A 19,553-nucleotide genomic window follows, 5' to 3' on the forward strand; every position below is an offset into this window, starting at 1 on the left:
TTCAACAGGAACATTTTATTAAAACTTAACATATAATAAACTATTTATAATTTATTTTTTCGAAAAACAATTCAAATTCAACAAAAAAAAATATCTTAAAAATCAAATAGGGTGTCTATATGAAAAAATGAGATGTCTTTTTAGCCAACCCTTTTATTTTTTTTCACAAAAAAAAAGACTTCATTTTCACAAAAAACCATTTTCATCAGCTTCAATAAATATATTCATAATACTTTTTATGAACCAAGAATTTTTTTCAAAAAGCTTCAAGAAAAATGTTTTGTAATGGATAGAACCATTTGAAGCATGCATGCCAATTTTCTGGACAATGGAAAAAATTATATTTATAGGACGTTTTTATTTTTAAGAAGCTTTGGAGTTTCTTTTAATTATTTTTAATAATTAAATAAAGTAATTGTGTGTTATATGACAAAATTGAATAGTCATCCTAGACTCTAGTCTCTTTTTTCTCCAAGAAAAATCATCCATTCGTACACATTCATATTACTTTTCTATTTCCGTCCCATCATCACCATCCCTCTCCACAAAACCAATCAAAACGAATATCAACAATCACTAAAAGAATTACAGACAAAATCTTCTCTTTCTCAAAGACAAAGCCCCATTGTCCAATTGGCAATTACACTAAAAAAATCGCAATCCCACATGGATTTAGCATCCGGATCAGGGTCAAATGACCCGGGACCATCGCCGACTGGTGGTCCTGCGGATGACTCCTCCGCTGTAAGGTCAACGGTCCATACACCAGCGACAACACCGAGCAGATACGAGTCTCAGAAACGACGCGACTGGAACACGTTCTTACAGTACCTGAGCAACCACAAGCCGCCGTTAACGCTGGCGAGGTGCAGCGGAGCTCACGTGATCGAGTTTCTTAAGTACCTTGATCAGTTCGGTAAAACGAAGGTGCACGTGACTGATTGTCCGTACTTCGGCCAGCCAAACCCGCCGGCGCCATGTGCCTGTCAGCTCAAGCAAGCTTGGGGGAGTCTAGACGCGCTAATCGGCCGGCTCCGAGCTGCCTACGAGGAGAACGGCGGGCGTCCGGAGTCGAACCCGTTTGGTGCGAGAGCTGTGAGGATGTACTTGAGGGAAGTGAGAGAAAGTCAAGCCAAGGCTCGAGGTATTCCTTACGAGAAGAAAAGAAAACGGCCTGGCGGTGGCACGGCCACGGCGGCAGCAATGAAAGTGTCGGTGGCTGTTGATGGAGGTGGCAGCGGTGGTGGTGGTGGTGGTGGTGGTGGTGGTGAGGATGATGGTGGGGCTGCTGTTGCAGCCATGTCTAGCCGTTCTCCGGCTACTTCCACAATTAAATTCAATTAAACTGAATTAATATTTATAATTAAATGTAATTATCAACTTATTTTTAATATTTATTTTTACCGTATTATTATTATTATTATTATTATTATTATAATTGTAATATAATAAAATATCATTTGTTTACTTGTCGGGTTTTAACTCGATTTGTAAAAGAAAACGTGAGCCGGTCTATTTCGACAAGAACCAAACGTACCGGAGCCAAACACACAGTGACCGTGGATTTTTAGCTACAAGACGGTACATATGTGTGTTTCTTCAAAAAAAATTAATATTATAAAGAATTAATAATAGTGTATATCTATATATATATTTAAAAAAAAATAATGCGTATCACGTTAAAAATGCTAAATATTTGTTTGTTTTTTTGTTCCAAGATGGTCCCTGGGTGCACTATAGGTGAGATCGCATACACACGTGGGTCCGCCATCGAAGCTGCAGGTTCAATCTCAGGTGCTGCGGCTGCTGCTGCGAAAGGGTTCCAATTCGAACATAAAAACGATGTTTATTTAGATTCAATATAATGAATATATATTGCACATAGAGCTAGCTAGCTTTATTTGTTTAAACTAATTATTTTGTTATTGTATACATAAATGTGGGCCAATCAAAATTAAATAAAAAATTAAATAATTAAATAAATAAATAAGGGTAATTTAGTAATTTGTTCAATAACTTTAAAAAATAATCCCTATAATCATGGTATTGACTTTTATTAAATCTCGTTCCCCTCTTTATATAAAAACCAATTTCTGAAAACCCTAAATTGAGCATCAGAGTGCCGATCCCCTCGTATTTTTGTATTTTGATTTTCTCTCTTTACACTTTTTCCTTATTACGTTTTGTTCTTCTCTCCATGAAGCATCTCGGACTGTTTACTTTATTTACCATTACCCTTTTCTGTTATATAGAATCATAATTTCCTTACCAATGTAAAAGAAGTGCTTTCCACCATTGTACCCTTTTGCTCTCTCGTCATAGATATTCTCTGATCCTTCTTTTGCATTCGCAGGTTTTTGGAATGCTGCTTTTGTCAGGTAACCCTTTTGTCTAATCGTTGACGAAATATTTTTGTTGCACTCAATTTCTTTCTCTTTCGTTTCTTCCGTTGAGGTTAATTATATATTTTGCATGTTTGTATTTTGATTTTCTCTCGGGTTAATCCTTAGATCTTGGCATTCGATTGTATTTTTGTACAGTATGATGATCTCATGTTGGTCATGCTGACCTTTTGTTGAATTTGATTGAAGATCGAGCTTAGTGAATTTGATCCTCGTTCTCGGATATCGATTTATACACTGCTTTTGCTATGTATTTCAAATTCTTAAGCTCGAGTAATATTTTTTCAGTTGAATTGAAATCTTACTGATGATAAAATCATTACCAAGGCTCTTGTTTCTGTTTCCTTGTTCTGTCTCTTACTTCCATGGAACTTTAACAATATAATTCTACTACTGATCAAAGCAAGGTGTGTCTTATAGTTTAATCAACAATAGTTAATTTCACAGAGGGATTCTTCTTCTACAAATGCAAAACTTTAACAAGCCAAGAACTCAACCAAGGCCTAACAGGTCTTATGCTTTAGGAGGTAATCTCACAACTTGATGGTTGATAAAACTTTTACATCAAAGTTTACAGAATTTGAAGTTGTTTTCGGTTTCTGTGGTTGCAGGTATGGATCATACAGAGCCAAACAAGAAGAAAGGATTTGTAAGAAAGATTATTTTTGCTTCATTCCTTATAGCATTATGCATCTTCATGCTCAAACAATCCCCATCTTTCAGGAGCCCTAGCCGAGTAAGTAAACAGACCCTTTTCATTCATTTGTTTATAAATTATTTATTTATTTTTTGTCCATTTCTGCTTATTTTTCATTTTGTTTTGAAGTTCTCTAGGCATGAAACAAGAATTACTCATGTCTTAGTAACTGGAGGTGCTGGCTATATTGGCTCCCATGCTACATTACGCCTGCTAAAAGACTCTTATCGTGTAACCATAGTGGTATATGTTATAATTATCTCTCTTTTTTTTTAAATTAAATTTAGAACATATAATCCAACTATAAGTAATGTAAATTTGTGATAGGACAACCTCTCTCGTGGAAACATAGGAGCTGTGAAAGTTCTTCAAGACCTGTTCCCACAACCTGGGAGACTCCAATTCATTTATGCTGATTTGGGAGATGCAAAAGCTGTAAACAAAATCTTTTCTGAAAATGCATTTGATGCAGTAATACATTTTGCAGCAGTTGCATATGTGGGTGAGAGTACCCTTGATCCATTAAAGTAGGTATTCCAGTTCTCCAACCATGTAGCCACTGTTGATCGCAACTATAGACCGACGATTGCAGACCCATCGCACCCGAATGACGTGCTCTGATGGTCGTCTAGATCGAAGAAGGACGTAGGCCGAAGCAGCGGGGCTGCTTTCGTCCTCTGTGGCTTTGAAGTGCGAAGCAGGGAGGGTTAGATGAAGAAGTCAGAAAAGTTCCCGGTTAGAATAAGGAATCAAATGGGGGTCTCGGTGGTGTTTGCTCGACAATCCCGGTGTTTCCCCCTTGTTTTGGCAGTCCCGATCAACGACAGGTAAAAAAATGTCTCGATAAACCCAACTAACCCTGATGTTTAGATAGTCATCAAACATCAAAAAAATCTTTCAAAACCACTTCGTGTTACAAGCATCTTGCTGTAATTTGTTTTAACTCTGTGTACGTGTACCTATTATTTGAGATACATGCTTATGTATATTTAGATTCTGCCCACCAACTGTTCGCTGAAATGCTTGAATGAAACAATTCCTTTATTTCCATCCAAACAGAAAGACAAACAGTTCCTCTACTTATGTTGGCATTTGTTCACGAATTGTATGAAATCGCGAATCAAATTATGTTGGAATGGAATCATGAATTCTAATTATGTTGGAATGGAATCACGAATCCATTTCTCTTTAAGGGTTTTTGCGTGACTTTATTTTGGTTTGCTTGAATTTTATGCTTGAATTTTATCTTATATTGTTGGTTAATAATGATCAAGTGTTGAATACCATTATTTTTTGTAGGTACGAAACGAGAGATATCAAAGCAAAACATGGTACATATGAAACTTACAACATTCTACTGGAATGAAATCTTGAATTCTGATTATGTGAGAATAGAATCTTGAAGATGAACATTGTATGGGATGAAGATGAACAATGACCACCAATCTTCCAAAAAGAATGGATTATTCTACCAGAATAATATACAATATAATGAAAAAAAATATATGTAATAGTATATTCTGGTAGAATAATTCATATATTGTGTTTTTGTGTTATTAATAAGTGTAACATTCGTATAGAATAGTTTATAATTTTTTTTTTCTTTTCTAAGAATGTAATGAAATTTTTTTGAACTTGTATCCAAAATTTTGTTATTTTTCAAGAAGTTCATTAAATCAAAATATATATTATGTCAGAATGTGTAATTCTTGTATTGTGACATCCCCAATTTCACGGCCAGAAAATACCGATTTGTTTATGCTTTGTTTTATAAATTAGAGTAATCGTTTAAAGAAAACGGTTGCGGAATTTGTTACCAAAACAAGATATGATAATAACTTATCAAAACATTTCTCAAAGAGAATGTATTTTTATTTAATAATAAAACTTCGGGATGTCATGTTCCGATACAGACACATAAGCATAAACATATCATACATTCATTTACACTAGTGATTTACATCTCTTATAATCTCTCAGTGAAATGGGTCTTCACAGCGATACCTGTGATACAAAGAAAACTGAGTGGGTCAGACTTGGGAGCCTGGTGAGCATATAGGGTTTTCAACCCACAATAATACATTTGTTATATTCAATCATCAAACAATCAACCCAAACACCCATCCCCATATCTCCTTTATTTCTTAAGGGTTTACCCTAAGAATCAACTATCCTTCATCCATTCATTCCTAAGGATTTATCTAAGGAATTTGCACGAAGTCCATTGCTGCCAAAGTTTATCTATCAGGTACTAAGTCCATAGTTACCAACATTTATCTCTCAGGTACTAAATCCATAGCTATCAGGCGCTAACTCCATAGTCACCAAGGTTCACTTAACAGTAGGCGCTAACTCCATAGTCACCAAGGTTTATACAATAGGCGCTAACTCCATAGTCACCAAGGTTTACTTAACGGTAGGCGCTAACTCCATAGTCACCAAGGTTTATACAATAGGCGCTAACTCCATAGTCACCAAGGTTTATACAATAGGCGCTAACTCCATAGTCACCAAGGTTTACTTAAGAGTAGACACTAACTCCATAGTCACCAAGGTTTATGCAATAGGCGCTAACTCCATAGTCACCAAGGTTTACTTAACAGTAGGCGCTAACTCCATAGTCACCAAAGTTTATGCAATAGGCACGAAGTCACATCGTCGCCAAGGTTTATACAACAGGCACTAAGTCCATAGCTGCCAAGGTTTATCTAATAGGCACGAAGTCACATCGTCGCCAGGGTTTATCTAATAGGCACTACGTCTCATAGTCACCAGGGTTTACTCATACCATCTCTCATCACACACCAACTATTCCATCTACCCATGTTCTACCCAACATATTTGTAGATATAAAATACATATACAGTTTAACTCATTTAAAAAAACTATATAAAACATCCATTCCACACTCATCTCAAATAAAGAACAATATATAAACACATAGCACGTATTTCATAGAAAATACTTCATATTTATGTGTTAGAAGAAAGTAACTACACACTCACTTGATTAGACGATTCTCGGACAGCACTACGGCTCTTCGAGTAGAAATTCTCCGATGAAACCGGGATATCTTCACACACCGGGCTTCTCGCGGGCAGGGCTTCAGCGCGGAAACTCTTTTCTTCTCGGGATCTTTGGGCTTCGGGACTCACTTCAGGTCTCGGGATGCTGTCGGGGCTTCGAGGGGGTTAAAATAGGGCTTAGAGAGGGTATCGGGAGTGGGAGAGAAGAGATTGAGCAACCAAACTCGGCTGCCCCTTGAATTCTATTTATAGGGATGATTTCTCATTTTCCACGTCGTGAACAGTACTTTCACGTCGTGGGCTTGATCGTCACTGCATGCGTCATCGCAAGTTGGATCTGGCAGACTCCAGGAGGCGTCAGAAGACATGCCACGTCGTGACCACTGATTTCACGTCGTGGTCTCTGACAGTTTTGGGGTTTCGCGCCCCGAACTTCAGAAATCCATAACTTTCGCATACGAACTCCGTTTTCGACGTTCTTTATATCGACGCGTAGGTAAAAACAAGATCTACAACTTTCATTTAGACTTTATCGGCTAATTTTGACTTTATTTTTATTATATTATTTTTATATTATTTTTAGTAGGCCGGGACAGGAAAACTCCGTTATAAACCCATAACTCCTTCGTCTGACGTCCATTTTCGTCTGTCTTTCCGTCGTTGGACTACTATCGACGAGATCTTCAATTCTCGTTTAGATTGTTTCGGCTAAATATCGCTCGATCTCATATTCGAACTTTGGGCTGTACATTGCTAAGCCGAAACTTCGAAAAATCATAACTTCCTCATACGAAGTCAGATTTGGGCGTTCTTTTTATGCACGCTCTCGGTTTAACGTATTCTATGACTTTCATTTAGATTGCTAAGGCCAAACATCGCTCTAACGTAAATTCACTATTTACGTCGCGCTGTGTCGTGCCGGTTCTGTCGCGAAACTTCGACAAGTCATAACTTCTTCGTTATAACTCGGATTTCGGCGTTCTTTATATGTACGAAATCCTTGTAACATATACTACAACTTAGTTAAGATTAATCCTTCTAAATAATCTTCCATTAAAAAGTCATTTTTGATGCTTATCGTCTCTAAATTGACTAGCCCGGATCTACGGGCGTTACATGTATGGTTCAATCATATTTGTTATTTTTCAATATATTGATAAACATATTCCGTCAGAATTTTCGAATTAGGAGAATTATCATCCATACAATCAGATTTTTAAAATTAATAGAATCTATTTTCCTTAAAATATGTAATTTTCCTCTTTTTAAATTTATGTTAATTGACTAAAATACCCTTAGAATGAAATTAGTTGGTATTTTTTAATTATATTTAATTTAATAATATGTATTATTCACTTTCCAAAATTAAGTAAAATGATTGACCCACAGTTATGCATACAATAACACAATACTTAGTTTGAATAGAATAACCTAGGCCTATACATTGCACTTTTCTAGTTTTCTTAAATATAGAGTAAATTGCAGAACTGGTACCTGCAGTTTAGTGAAATTTGTATTTTTGATCCAAGTTTCAAAAGTATAGCACTGGGGTTTTATTTTCTTGTAACATTGGTCGATGGCTGCTAAATCTAACAATTCATTTGTTTGTTTTTTTAACTATACCTTTTACCTTTGGACTAAACTAATAAAAACTATAAACTACATGGAACGAACATGTAATTGCAAATGCTATTTTTATATCTCTATCACCCTAGAGAACGACACGTTCTCCCCACCGCCCCTCTCTTTTGGCGCCATCACCTTCATCACGAAAATACAAGAGTTCATCTAGATGGTTTATTGTAGAGTTCATCTAGATGAAGGTGGTGACTCCAGCAGTGGAGGAAAAAGTGTAATTTTTAGGATGAAAGATATATAAACATAGCATTTGTACATATTCGGTCCATATAGTTTATGGTTTTTATTAGTTTAGTCCAAGGGTAAAATGATATCATTAAAAAACATAATAACATTTGCACTTCATGTATTAAGGCTTACACAATACGAAATATATAGATAGGAAGCCTTTTGCTAAATGTAGAATCTTGGCTACTTGGCTCTCTATTTACCGAATTAATGAAGATCTTAGAGAATGAGACTATCTCTTGATGACTTATTTTAAGGAAATTTGGGGGATAGAAAACATACTCACTTTTGGAAAGATAGATGATGTGGTGATGTTATTTTGAGAGATTTTTTCCTAAAGTTATACAAGCTTGAGGTAGACAAAAACTACAAGGTTTCATAGAGGTTTTTTTAGTGATCCGGAGACAGTTTTTAAGGGGTTGTGGCAGAGAAATTTGAGACGAGGAATGGAGGTTGGGGAGTTGAAAAGCTTGGAAAGGTTTGTCGCAAATATTGTTTTGTCCACAACAACAGATATGTGGCAGTGGAGGGCTAATGTGTCGGGGATTTTTTTTTTCGGTCAATTCGCTCCGGATCTTAATGGCTAAAAAGATGGAACATGTCGGCTTGATGCATGGCTTTAGATGGGTTAAATGGGTGACAATCAAGATAATTGTTGTGTTTCACAGATGATCTACAACAGGATTTCGGTCGCTAGCAACTTGGCGGCTAGAGGTATTGTTCTTAATGCCTTAGTTTGTCTGCTTTGTGGTCTAGAGGAGGAAGATGTAGATCATTTTTTTTTCAAATGTTTCTCTCCATTTAAACCTGGAATTGGTTTACCCGGTGGTGTGGTTTGCGTTCCACGGTCCCTAGAAATATAGTGATACTAAAAATGGATAAATTGTTACGGGTAATGTTCATTTTATCAAACGACACCTTTGCTTTCTATTATGGTTAGTAATTTAGACTTTAATTTGCATATGAGTGACTTGAATTGTGTAATATTTTACATTTTACTGTTTCACATTAATAATTCAAAGAATTTTGTTAAAATTTGGTTCATATAATCAGTTTCGTAAAAACAAATCCCCGTTTATATTGTCACGATATCCACTTTTTATGATTTATTTAAATAATTTATTCAAAAAGCAAGACCACTTATAAAATACTATTGAAATATTAGACCATCCGGTATGGTTGCCACGAAGTGGGTCGTGGTCTAGGTGGCCACGAACCACAACCGTGCACACCACCCCGGTGGTTCGTGGTCGTGGCCCTTCGTGCTCCGGACAACGATTTCAAACGGCCAATACAATTCATTCTCTCTATCTTTCTCTATCTCTCTCTAATTCTCTTAACCTCTCTCTACAATAATATATATATTTTTTAATTTAAAAATAAAAAAATAAGAGGAAGATAATGGTGGGTATCCCATAGGTTTAGTGGTTGAATGTGGTGATGCGGTGAGACCGACCACTATAGTGGTTATGTAACGACTCAAAAATCAATGGTAAAATTTTATTTTTATTATAGTCAAAACATAGATATCATTTAATCCTGACATTCCAAAACATAGTTAATTAAAACATTTATCAGAGTTCATCCCAAAATCACTTATTGCGGAAAATATAGGTGTGTGCGCTGCGATCAAGCCGTGCCCTTCCTTTCCAAATCGATGATACTTGAAACCAAAACTGTAAACCATAAGCACGTAGCTTAGTAAGTTCCCCAGACCATACCCCACACAATCCATATAACCACATAATCCATATCAGCTATAACAATCACATAAACCATATCAATCGCATAAGTCATGCATATAAACATATAGGGATGTCGTGGGCTCCTCCCAAGGTAGTAAGTTCGACTAGGAGATCAAGTGGTGCAACTTCAAGAAATTTTACTTTCCTACTTTTGTGAAACTGATGAACAAGTTCAATATGTAAACTATGTAAGTGTGTATTTCTAATGTATGATGTTTGGTTGCTATGCTTCATTTATATTCAATTGTTATGATACTGTACACGAAGTCATCCGCCCCCGGACGTTTCTGCCGTCGAGGTTCGGGGGTGTGACAAGTTGGTATCAGAGCATTGTTTATAGTGAACTAGTATATCTAACCATACAAGATATACAACTATAAATACAATGGGACTAAAACACTCTGACTAAAAGTATACCTTAAGAATATAAGTATCTTCTAAAAGTATACATACTTGCTAGAACCGTATCATAATAAGAACAAAACAAAAGTATTTAGATGTTGAACACTACAGTCAAACCTGGGCAGTTATGTAATCATATCTGGAATAAATAGAGCCTGATCAACTGTATTTATTTGAGATACGACCAACATGTGTTTGGGAGTGATGGTGGTGTTGCAACAAGTCTAAAACTTACAAATCCTACATGAAAAGGAGCATTAGAACCAAACCTAAGGTTTAAAATACTATAGGAGTATTTTATGATACTAAACAATAACAACAAGTCTAAAAACGTATCGATTTCGTACATCAGGAAGCCCTAGGATCAAACATGTAATACTATAGTAGCATTTTAGAATACCATATGACCTCCACACTTAAATCTTCTACATATATCTCATACCTCCACTCTCGTGAAGACAACATGACTGAGCTTCACCCCGAAGACCCCTACTACCCTACGGTAATAGCCAACGAATGGATCGAGGGAGAACCAGAGGAAGTGCAAATGGAGAACCCAGAAATGGGTCTTAAAGAATACCAAGAGTTGGACCACGAGGGAGAGGATTCTGATAAGGAGTCAGACATGGATGAAGGCGTCGGAGAGATCCTTAGCGAGCCTTACCCCTCAGAAGCAATACCGAACCAACACACAGAACAGGAAGAACTTACCAATCATCTCCGCCCCTTAGAAGAGGAGGTGACCTCCCTAAGGCAACAACTCATGGAAGCTGAGGCTAGGGCAGCCTTAGCAGAGCAGAGAGCAGAAGAGACCACTCGTGAAATGAGAGAAATGGTTGGACACCTTTACGCTATTTAGGCATATGAGAGTCATCACACTATTCGCATTAAGTCCTAGGTTTACCATGTAATTCGTCACAACTAGTAGTAGTAAATCAAGAGAGGTACGCCCTACAAGAACTCATGTAACCTGAGCCAACTTAAGGATTTGATATCTATAATATATTAGGGTAACTTAACATTTGTACAATACCTATTTCTACATACTACCATTAATACATCATAGGGATGTAGGTCGAAAGAACGAGAATCGTACAACAAAACATGTGATTCATATGCGTACATTCATAAGTTCATATCTATAATCATAGATGAGATACGAGTAGAAATAACCATAGTTACTCATGGACCTGTTTCTCATCACGCAACATAATCATGTCTTTCCATGGAAACAACCAGCTAGCCGACAAAACACCAGTTCTTCAGATGAACCCCACAACCTTCCAAGCCGCTGTAACAGCTGTCGTGGCAGCCGTCATGGCGCAACTCAATGCCAACAACCCAAATGGAAATGGAAACGGTGTCGGCAACTTCAACTGTAGTAACAACCAAGGAAACCAACAAGGGACAACTTACCAAGACGCCCCAAACTCCAAACCTAAGGTCATGAAGCGAAAGCTAGGGAACAAGAAAGGAAGTGGATCGACTCAAGAGCGTACCAAAAGGTAACTAGTTGTAGAAGCCCCTAATCCCACTAGCCCCCTACCCCAGCACCGAGAAAACCGTATCATGGAAACCTCCCGCTCTGCAGCAAGTGCCACTACCATCATCATGGAGTCTGCCGAGAATTGCATTGCAATAGGTGCAACAAGAAGGGGCACATCTCCCGCTACTGTAGGGCCCCGGCCCCATGCGTCACTCCAACCCTCAACCCAGAAGTAAGTCCAGTATGCCACACATGCGGTGAGACGGGACACTTCAAGAGGAATTGTCCAACAGAGAAGAATGACGGAGGACCAGGAGGAGTTTAACAACAAGACATGATGAAGCAATAAGGAAACCTACTGGGATTACCGGTAAGTTTCAAAACAACAAAAATTAAGCATCGCATTTTCACAAAATTTTTGCCAATTAAAATTCATAATCATAAAGTACTCCCTCATCCGAACTAATCATAAACTTCGTAGGAAAACTAAAGATCCTTGCGAAAGTTATGATAACTTAGTGTAAACGTAAGGCCGTGTGTAATTAAGATTCTACAAACTTAGAGTGCGTGGACCCGCCTTAATTCTTATTCCTTGGCTGACTGTGGATTTAGGGCATAACCACTCAGTCTACAACCTTTTCAATCTTGAATTACGTACGACTAAGCTACATCGAACCATCATAGAGAGGTCTAATAGAAATCAGACTATGAAATCACATCGTTTATACCAAGGCACTCGTATTGCTAGGGCACCCAAAAATTCAGACCGAGACAACCACAGTAGTAATACCAAGAACGAAATGGGTAACATTACAAATGTGTACATAGAACACACTATCATTTCAAACAATTATCCCTTTCAGATCAATCCAGCACCTATTACAATAAAGAGCCCAACGGTGTCAATTGACATGGGCTGACTTGATCCTCACCATACGAAATTCATGTACCAACGAGACTCTTCACCTTAACCAATCGATTAACGAGACCCCTACAACTTGTAACGACAATACTCGAATTATCTCGGGCATCTAGACCCTTAGGTACCCGTGCAAGAAATACCACGCTCTCTCCAAGCCCATAGTAGGGATAAGAACCAAGGAGCAAAGGACACCGAGAGTAACCTAGAGATTTATAACCCCCTAAGATGTCTCCAAAGTCCTTCCGAAAATATCACCTACATGCCAAGTTGAGTTCGGAGATCGACTCAACTCATGGAACCATCCTCTTAGCCAGACCACTAAGACCACTTAGCACCAACATAGACACCGAAGGTATCCGGTCGATGGGATGACCCAGTAAGTATGAGAATTATCAAACCAAGACTTGAACCTTAGAGAACGTCTATCCAACTCATAAACAGGAAAGGCTAAGTGTCCATAGGACCACTGACTACTAAGAATCAAATGAACTCATCCTTAAGGATCGATATCCCCTAGCCCAAATCAAGGATTTACTCGACCTACTCGTAGAAACAAGATAAGATCAACCTCCCACTAGTTCAAAATCTCGTGGTAAGAAACTCCCATGGCAACTTAAGAAGTATGAGGCCAACTATACCGCACGCAACCTTAACTTGGTGACAACGGTGTTCGCCTTAAGGTTTAGAGGCACTACTATTGGGACGCCAAGTACACAAATCCTCAATTCACCTCACCATATAGGACGCAAAAGCAGGATGCCTCTAAGTGGGGCTGAGATGACCAACACCCAACTAGCCGAAGGGCAAGTACCCGATGACACTGTCACTTGCTCTGAGAACACCAGGGAGGCAACGGAAGAGATCACACAAACTCGAGCGTGACTAAAGACATCTAGGAACTGACAAAAGGACTATGCAGTAAATGACAGAAGTCTTTAGGATTCCAAGTCAGTGGCCTTGTGCTACTAAAAGCCCTATTTGGAAAGAGATAATAAGCTTTGGGAAGAGCATAGGAAAGCGAACCTGAGATACCCGCACCTTTTCCTTGATGCTTGAAATGCTGCTTTAGAATGAATTTCGGGACGAAATTCCCTCTAACGGGTGATGATGTCACAATTAGCAAATTAGGGTTAGATCTTAAATAGTGTACAAGATGATTCCTCCATGTAAACTTACAAGGACCCAGCTAGTAAAATTCAAACTACGGCGCCATTTAAGTTCATACTTTCATATATTGTGATTCAAACCCAAAACTCGATCCAATAAGCCAAGCCCAATAATTTTTGGGCCATAACCCATAAATTCTCAACCCAATACCCTTATTGGACCAAGACTTCCTTATTGGGCCCTATTGGGCTGATAACTTCTTCAATTGGTCTTTTTGGGCCGAAAACATTTATTAGACCTTATATTGGGCCGAAAACCCTTCCTTGGGCTCTAATGGGCCGAAAACTTCTTAATGAACCAAGAACTCTTTTAGGCCAAGCCCAAAACTCGAAACCAATCCTTATTGGGCCATCATTTCGGGCCGAAAAACCTCTTGGGCCGGTTGGGCCTTTTAAAAAAAAAAGAAATAAGGAATTAATCTAAGGTGACACCTCACAATTATCTTGCATGTAAACATGCACATTACACCTCATACATCTATGTAATTAAATGTTAACCAACAAGTAATGACAATTAACCTCTCTCTTCTCTCCTCCTTATCTAGGCCAAAACCCCCACCATCACTCTCATTCCTCACTTCAAACTTCACTCCCATCCTCCTTTCTCTCTAATCTTCAAGTGCTCTCTCACATTTCCTCCAAAAATTTCGTGGTTAAGAGTGTTCATCCAAGATTTCTCATCAAAGATCATAACTTGGTAAGTTTACTTCACACTCAAGTTGTTTATTCCTTCTTATGCTAAGATCATTCCTCAAAACCACTCTAAATTTCGTGATTATGCTCTTAGAACACCAAAACTACACAAATCTCATCAAGAACTCAAGCTAGGTTCAAAGTTTCATCTTCTTCTTCTTCTTATACATCTGAAAAACCCCCACGGTGAGCTTCATACCCCCTTGTTTTCGGTTTTATAATGTTTTTGGGGGAGAATACAAGTGCTTTTGTGTTAGATCTATGTATATATGCATGTTTATGTGTTTAACTTTTAGATCTTTACTTGAAAATGAAGTTTATCACTTGGATCTTCATATAAACCTTGAGAAACGTATGTGTCCTCACATATAATACTTGTAAACTTGTAGATCTGGGATTTATCCACTTAAAATAGCAAAAACAGGTGTTGTGAACAAACTTAGATAACTTAAACTCAAAAATCAGCCCTTGACAGAAAAGTTTTAGTCCAATCTCGAACTGTTTTGACCTCATTAATGGTAATATTTTTCAAAACTGCTTTACATGAAAAACGTTCAGGTTATTACCTTTAAAATGACTACTCTCAGGTTTCCATACGATTTTTCTACAATTTTTGGTGAATTTTACAAAACTGCCTATCAGATTTGAAATAATTTCGGACCAACCTGTGAAGGTGAGCAATTTCACACTTGTTAGAGGCCAATAAAATTATGAGAAAAATTGTGAACAAAGTAAACAAAATTTCCAAACTTCCAGAATTTACGGATCTAAATTTCGACTTACGATGATTTTTCTACAAATTTTCCAACAACTAGGTCAGAAAAGCCAAAAACCAGAAAAATGTGTATTTCACAAAAATCAAGCCAAAAATGATATTTTTGACAAAAATGGGTTTAAAATGTTATTATTACCACAAACTAGTCAAAAACACAAGTTTTGAACAAAATGGGGGCTAAAATGTTATTTTTACTATAAGTGGGCCTTAATTGAAAACTTTGTGGCTTATTGGGCCAAGAACGTCATTTTACAAAAAGTGGGCTTTTTATATCATGTTTGTAAATAACCGAGCTAAAATAAACAAAATAATAACAAACGGGTTCAAAATGATATTCATATCCTTATTGGGCCCGGAAATAATATACATGTTTAGTGGGCCTTAGTGTCCTTTTACATGTTTAGTGGACCTTATTGTCCTTTTACATGTTTAGTGGGCCTTAGTTGTCCTTTTACATGTATATTGGGCCCAGGATATACATTCATATTCCTTTTGAGCCTGGAAATAATAGACACGTATAGTGGGCCTTAGTGGTCCACTTACATGTTTATTGGGCCTGGGAATGAGTTTTGTATGTTTTACTTCTTTTTGCGTAAACTTTGATTAAGGATCTAGTGAGACTTTTCGTTTGGCACCATATGAGTGTACAAACGTAGCCTGTAATTATAACCAGAGTCTCCCGGAGAGAGAGTGTGAGTTTGTGTATAGATCTATACGGGGGTGACACCCCACACCTGAGCTATTCGCTATAGTTAGACTAGGCCAGTCTAGGGTGACAAAAACCTTATCCTATTCCGTCGGCGTCCCAAAGACGCAAAGACAGGCGACATTGTCATTATTTAGTATGGTTATAACGACTCACTTAGAGGAATTAACGTTATAAGATTTACGGGAAACCATTCTATTTTCTTTTTGGGATAAAACAGGAAACCATTCTATTTTCTCTTTGGGATAAAACAGGAAACCATGCTATTTTCTTTTTGGGATAAAACGGGAAACCATTCTATTTTCTTTTTGGGATAAAACGGGAAACCATTTTATTTTCTTTTTAGGATAAAACAGGAAACCATTCTATTTTCTTTTTGGGATAAAACAGGAAACCATTCTATTTTCTTTTTGGGATAAAACGGGAAACCTCCTTTTTGATAAAACGACAATTTATAAGCACCGGTACTCAACCACCGGGGTTGAGATTCCAGCATCAGCTATCGTAGACAACATCGGGTTGTCTGAAAATCATTCTCTTTCTATTTTCGTAAACATTAACACACATGCATTAATATAAGATCAAACACAAATATTTCAAACCACTTCTTTTTAGAAAATATCGGATTTCTGAAAGCGTTATGAAAACTATTGTAAACAAGTACAAAAACCATTTTTATACAAAACTGCTTATGAACTCACCAACTTTTTAGTTGACGCTTTTCAAAACGACTTGTATTCTCAGGGATCCAGTAACAGGTAGTAAGTTCGACTAGGAGATCAAGTGGTGCAACTTCAAGAAATTTTACTTTCCTACTTTTGTGAAACTGATGAACAAGTTCAATATGTAAACTATGTAAGTGTGTATTTCGAATGTATGATGTTTGGTTGCTGTGCTTCATTTATATTCAATTGTTATGATACTGTACACGAAGTCATCCGCCCCCGGACGTTTCAACCGTCGAGGTTCGGGGGTGTGACAGGTTGGTATCAGAGCATTGTTTATAGTGAACTAGTATATCTAACCATACAAGATATACAACTATAAATACAATGGGACTAAAACACTCTGACTAAAAGTATACCTTAAGAATATAAGTATCTTCTAAAATTATACATACTTGCTAGAACCGTATCATAATAAGAACAAAACAAAAGTATTTAGATGTTGAACACTACAGTCAAACCTGGGCAGTTATGTAATTATATCTGGAATAAATAGAGCCTGATCAACTGTATTTATTCGAGATACGACCAACATGTGTTTGGGAGTGATGGTGGTGTTGCAACAAGTCTAAAACATACAAATCCTACATGAAAAGGAGCATTAGAACCAAACCTAAGGTTTAAAATACTATAGGAGTATTTTATGATACTAAACAATAACAACAAGTCTAAAAACGTATCGATTTCGTACATCAGGAAGCCCTAGGATCAAACATGTAATACTATAGTAGCATTTTAGAATACCATATGACCTCCACACTTAAATCTTCTACATATATCTCATACCTCCACTCTCGTGAAGACAACATGACTGAGCTTCACCCCGAAGACCCCTACTACCCTACGGTAATAGCCAGCGAATGGATCGAGGGAGAACCAGAGGAAGTGCAAAGGGAGAACCCAGAAATGGGTCTTAAAGAATACCAAGAGATGGACCACGAGGGAGAGGATTCTGATGAGGAGTCAGACATGGATGAAGGCGCCGGAGAGATCCTTAGCGATCCTTACCCCTCGGAAGCAATACCGAACCAACACACAGAACAGGAAGACCTTACCAATCATCTCGGCCCCTTAGAAGAGGAGGTGACCTCCCTAAGGCAACATCTCATGGAAGCTGAGGCTAGGGCAGCCTTAGCAGAGCAGAGAGCAGAAGAGGCCACTCGTGAAATGAGCGAAATGGTTGGACACTTTTACGCGATTTAGGCATATGAGAGTCATCACACTATTCACATTAAGTCCTAGGTTTACCATGTAATTCGTCACAACTAGTAGTAGTAAATCAAGAGAGGTACGCCCTACAAGAACTCATGTAACCTGAGCCAACTTAAGGATCTGATATCTATCATATATTAGGGTAAATTAACATTTGTACAATACCTATTTCTACATACTACCATTAATACATCATAGGGATGTAGGTCGAAACAACGAGAATCGTACAACAAAACATGTGATTCATATGCGTACATGCATAAGTTCATATCTATAATCATAGATGAGATACGAGTAGAAATAACCATAGTTACTCATGGACCTGTTTCTCATCACGCAACAGAATCATGTCTTTCCATGGAAACAACCAGCTAGCCGACGAAACACCAATTCTTCAGATGAACCCCGCAACCTTCCAAGCCGCTGTAACAACTGTCGTGGCAGCCGTCATGGCGCAACTCAATGCCAACAACCCAAATGGAAATGGAAACGGTGTCGGCAACTTCAACTGTAGTAACAACCAAGGAAACCAACAAGGGACAACTTACCAAGACGCCCCAAACTCCAAACCTAAGGTCATGAAGCGAAAGCTAGGGAACAAGAAAGGAAGTGGATCGACTCAAGAGCGTACCAAAAGGTAACTAGTTGTAGAAGCCCCTAATCCCACTAGCCCCCTACCCCAGCACCGAGAAAACCGTATCATGGAAACCTCCCGCTCTGCAGCAAGTGCCACTACCATCATCATGGAGTCTGCCGAGAATTGCATTGCAATAGGTGCAACAAGAAGGGGCACATCTCCCGCTACTGTAGGGCCCCGGCCCCATGCGTCACTCCAACCCTCAACCCAGAAGTAAGTCCAGTATGCCACACATGCGGTGAGACGGGACACTTCAAGAGGAATTGTATGGTTATTCACACCTTGTTTGTGATCCTCGGCATCCCAGTCACAAACTTGAGAGGGCACAATCGAGATTCAAACATGCCATTGAAAAGTTCAATGTATCTCAAAAGATCTAGGAGTTTCAAAACCAATAAAACCTAATAATAAAATATTTCGTTCTTATGGTGGAAATTGGTAAATCGTCATTTACCTACCTTCAAATATTTTATAGTATGGATTACGGCATCCCTCTTCCAACTATAAATAGTTTGTTGGATCCTAGCCTTAATATTTCATTTGGGTGAATTATTAAGGATTCCTAATCTAATGAAACTTGTCTTTCTTTCCTTTCAGATGTCTTCCAACAATGCTTCTGGCTTAAACCCAACATGCTCCTTTTCCCTTATGAACTTGTGTGGTAAGGTCATCTTTGATGGATCCAATTTCAATGAGTGGATCAGAAACATCAGAATGATTACCCGCTATGAGGACAAAGAATATGTCCTCGATAGGGAGCTTAAGGTTGTGAGTGAAGCCAATGCTACTCCTGAAGAGTTTGCGGAGTTTGTTGCACATGAAAAGGATGCTACTAAAGTAGCATGCATCATGATGGCCACCATGACTCCTGAACTTCAAAAATCCTATGAAGATTTCTACCCCTATGAGATGCACCTGGATCTGATGGAAAGGTACCATCAGAGCGCGCGTCAGGAGAGGTATGAAATCATCTCCTCCATGATAACCGCAAGGATGAAGGATGGTGAACCCATCACCGGTCACTTGCAGAAGATGCAAAGGTTCGTTGACCGGTTGCTGAAGCTAAATGTTGACTTTCCTGAGGAAATGGCGA

General features: G+C 38.1%; 2 protein-coding genes across 5 annotated transcripts; both read left to right on the top strand.

Moving 5' to 3' along the window:
- The first annotated feature begins 453 nt into the window (after positions 1 to 453).
- Positions 454 to 1,393, top strand: LOC145137880 (protein LIGHT-DEPENDENT SHORT HYPOCOTYLS 5-like). Its single transcript, XM_079072021.1, has one exon. The coding sequence runs from the start codon at positions 667 to 669 to the stop codon at positions 1,342 to 1,344; it is 678 nt and encodes a 225-aa protein (XP_078928147.1). The 5' UTR covers positions 454 to 666; the 3' UTR covers positions 1,345 to 1,393.
- Positions 1,394 to 1,459: 66 nt separating this feature from the next.
- LOC145137881 (UDP-arabinose 4-epimerase 1-like) lies at positions 1,460 to 4,650 on the top strand. Of its 4 annotated transcripts, none has more exons than XR_013721270.1 (8): positions 1,460 to 1,581; positions 1,719 to 1,794; positions 2,354 to 2,378; positions 2,850 to 2,929; positions 3,014 to 3,138; positions 3,229 to 3,342; positions 3,427 to 3,926; positions 4,399 to 4,649. XR_013721270.1 is itself a non-coding variant. In XM_079072022.1 (7 exons), exons 2-7 carry the CDS (start codon positions 1,719 to 1,721, stop codon positions 3,628 to 3,630), a joined length of 624 nt encoding a protein of 207 aa, XP_078928148.1. In that variant the 5' UTR covers positions 1,460 to 1,581; the 3' UTR covers positions 3,631 to 4,291. The 4 variants fall into 4 exon arrangements, 1 of the variants encoding a protein (XP_078928148.1); XR_013721271.1 differs by having other exon boundaries at positions 1,501 to 1,589; positions 4,399 to 4,650; XM_079072022.1 differs by lacking the exon at positions 4,399 to 4,649 and having other exon boundaries at positions 3,427 to 4,291.
- Positions 4,651 to 19,553: the final 14,903 nt, after the last annotated feature.

Source organism: Lactuca virosa, chromosome 9, assembly GCF_052849685.1.
Source record: "Lactuca virosa cultivar CGN04683 chromosome 9, Lactuca_virosa_CGN04683_v6, whole genome shotgun sequence".
Taxonomy (NCBI): domain Eukaryota; kingdom Viridiplantae; phylum Streptophyta; class Magnoliopsida; order Asterales; family Asteraceae; genus Lactuca; species Lactuca virosa.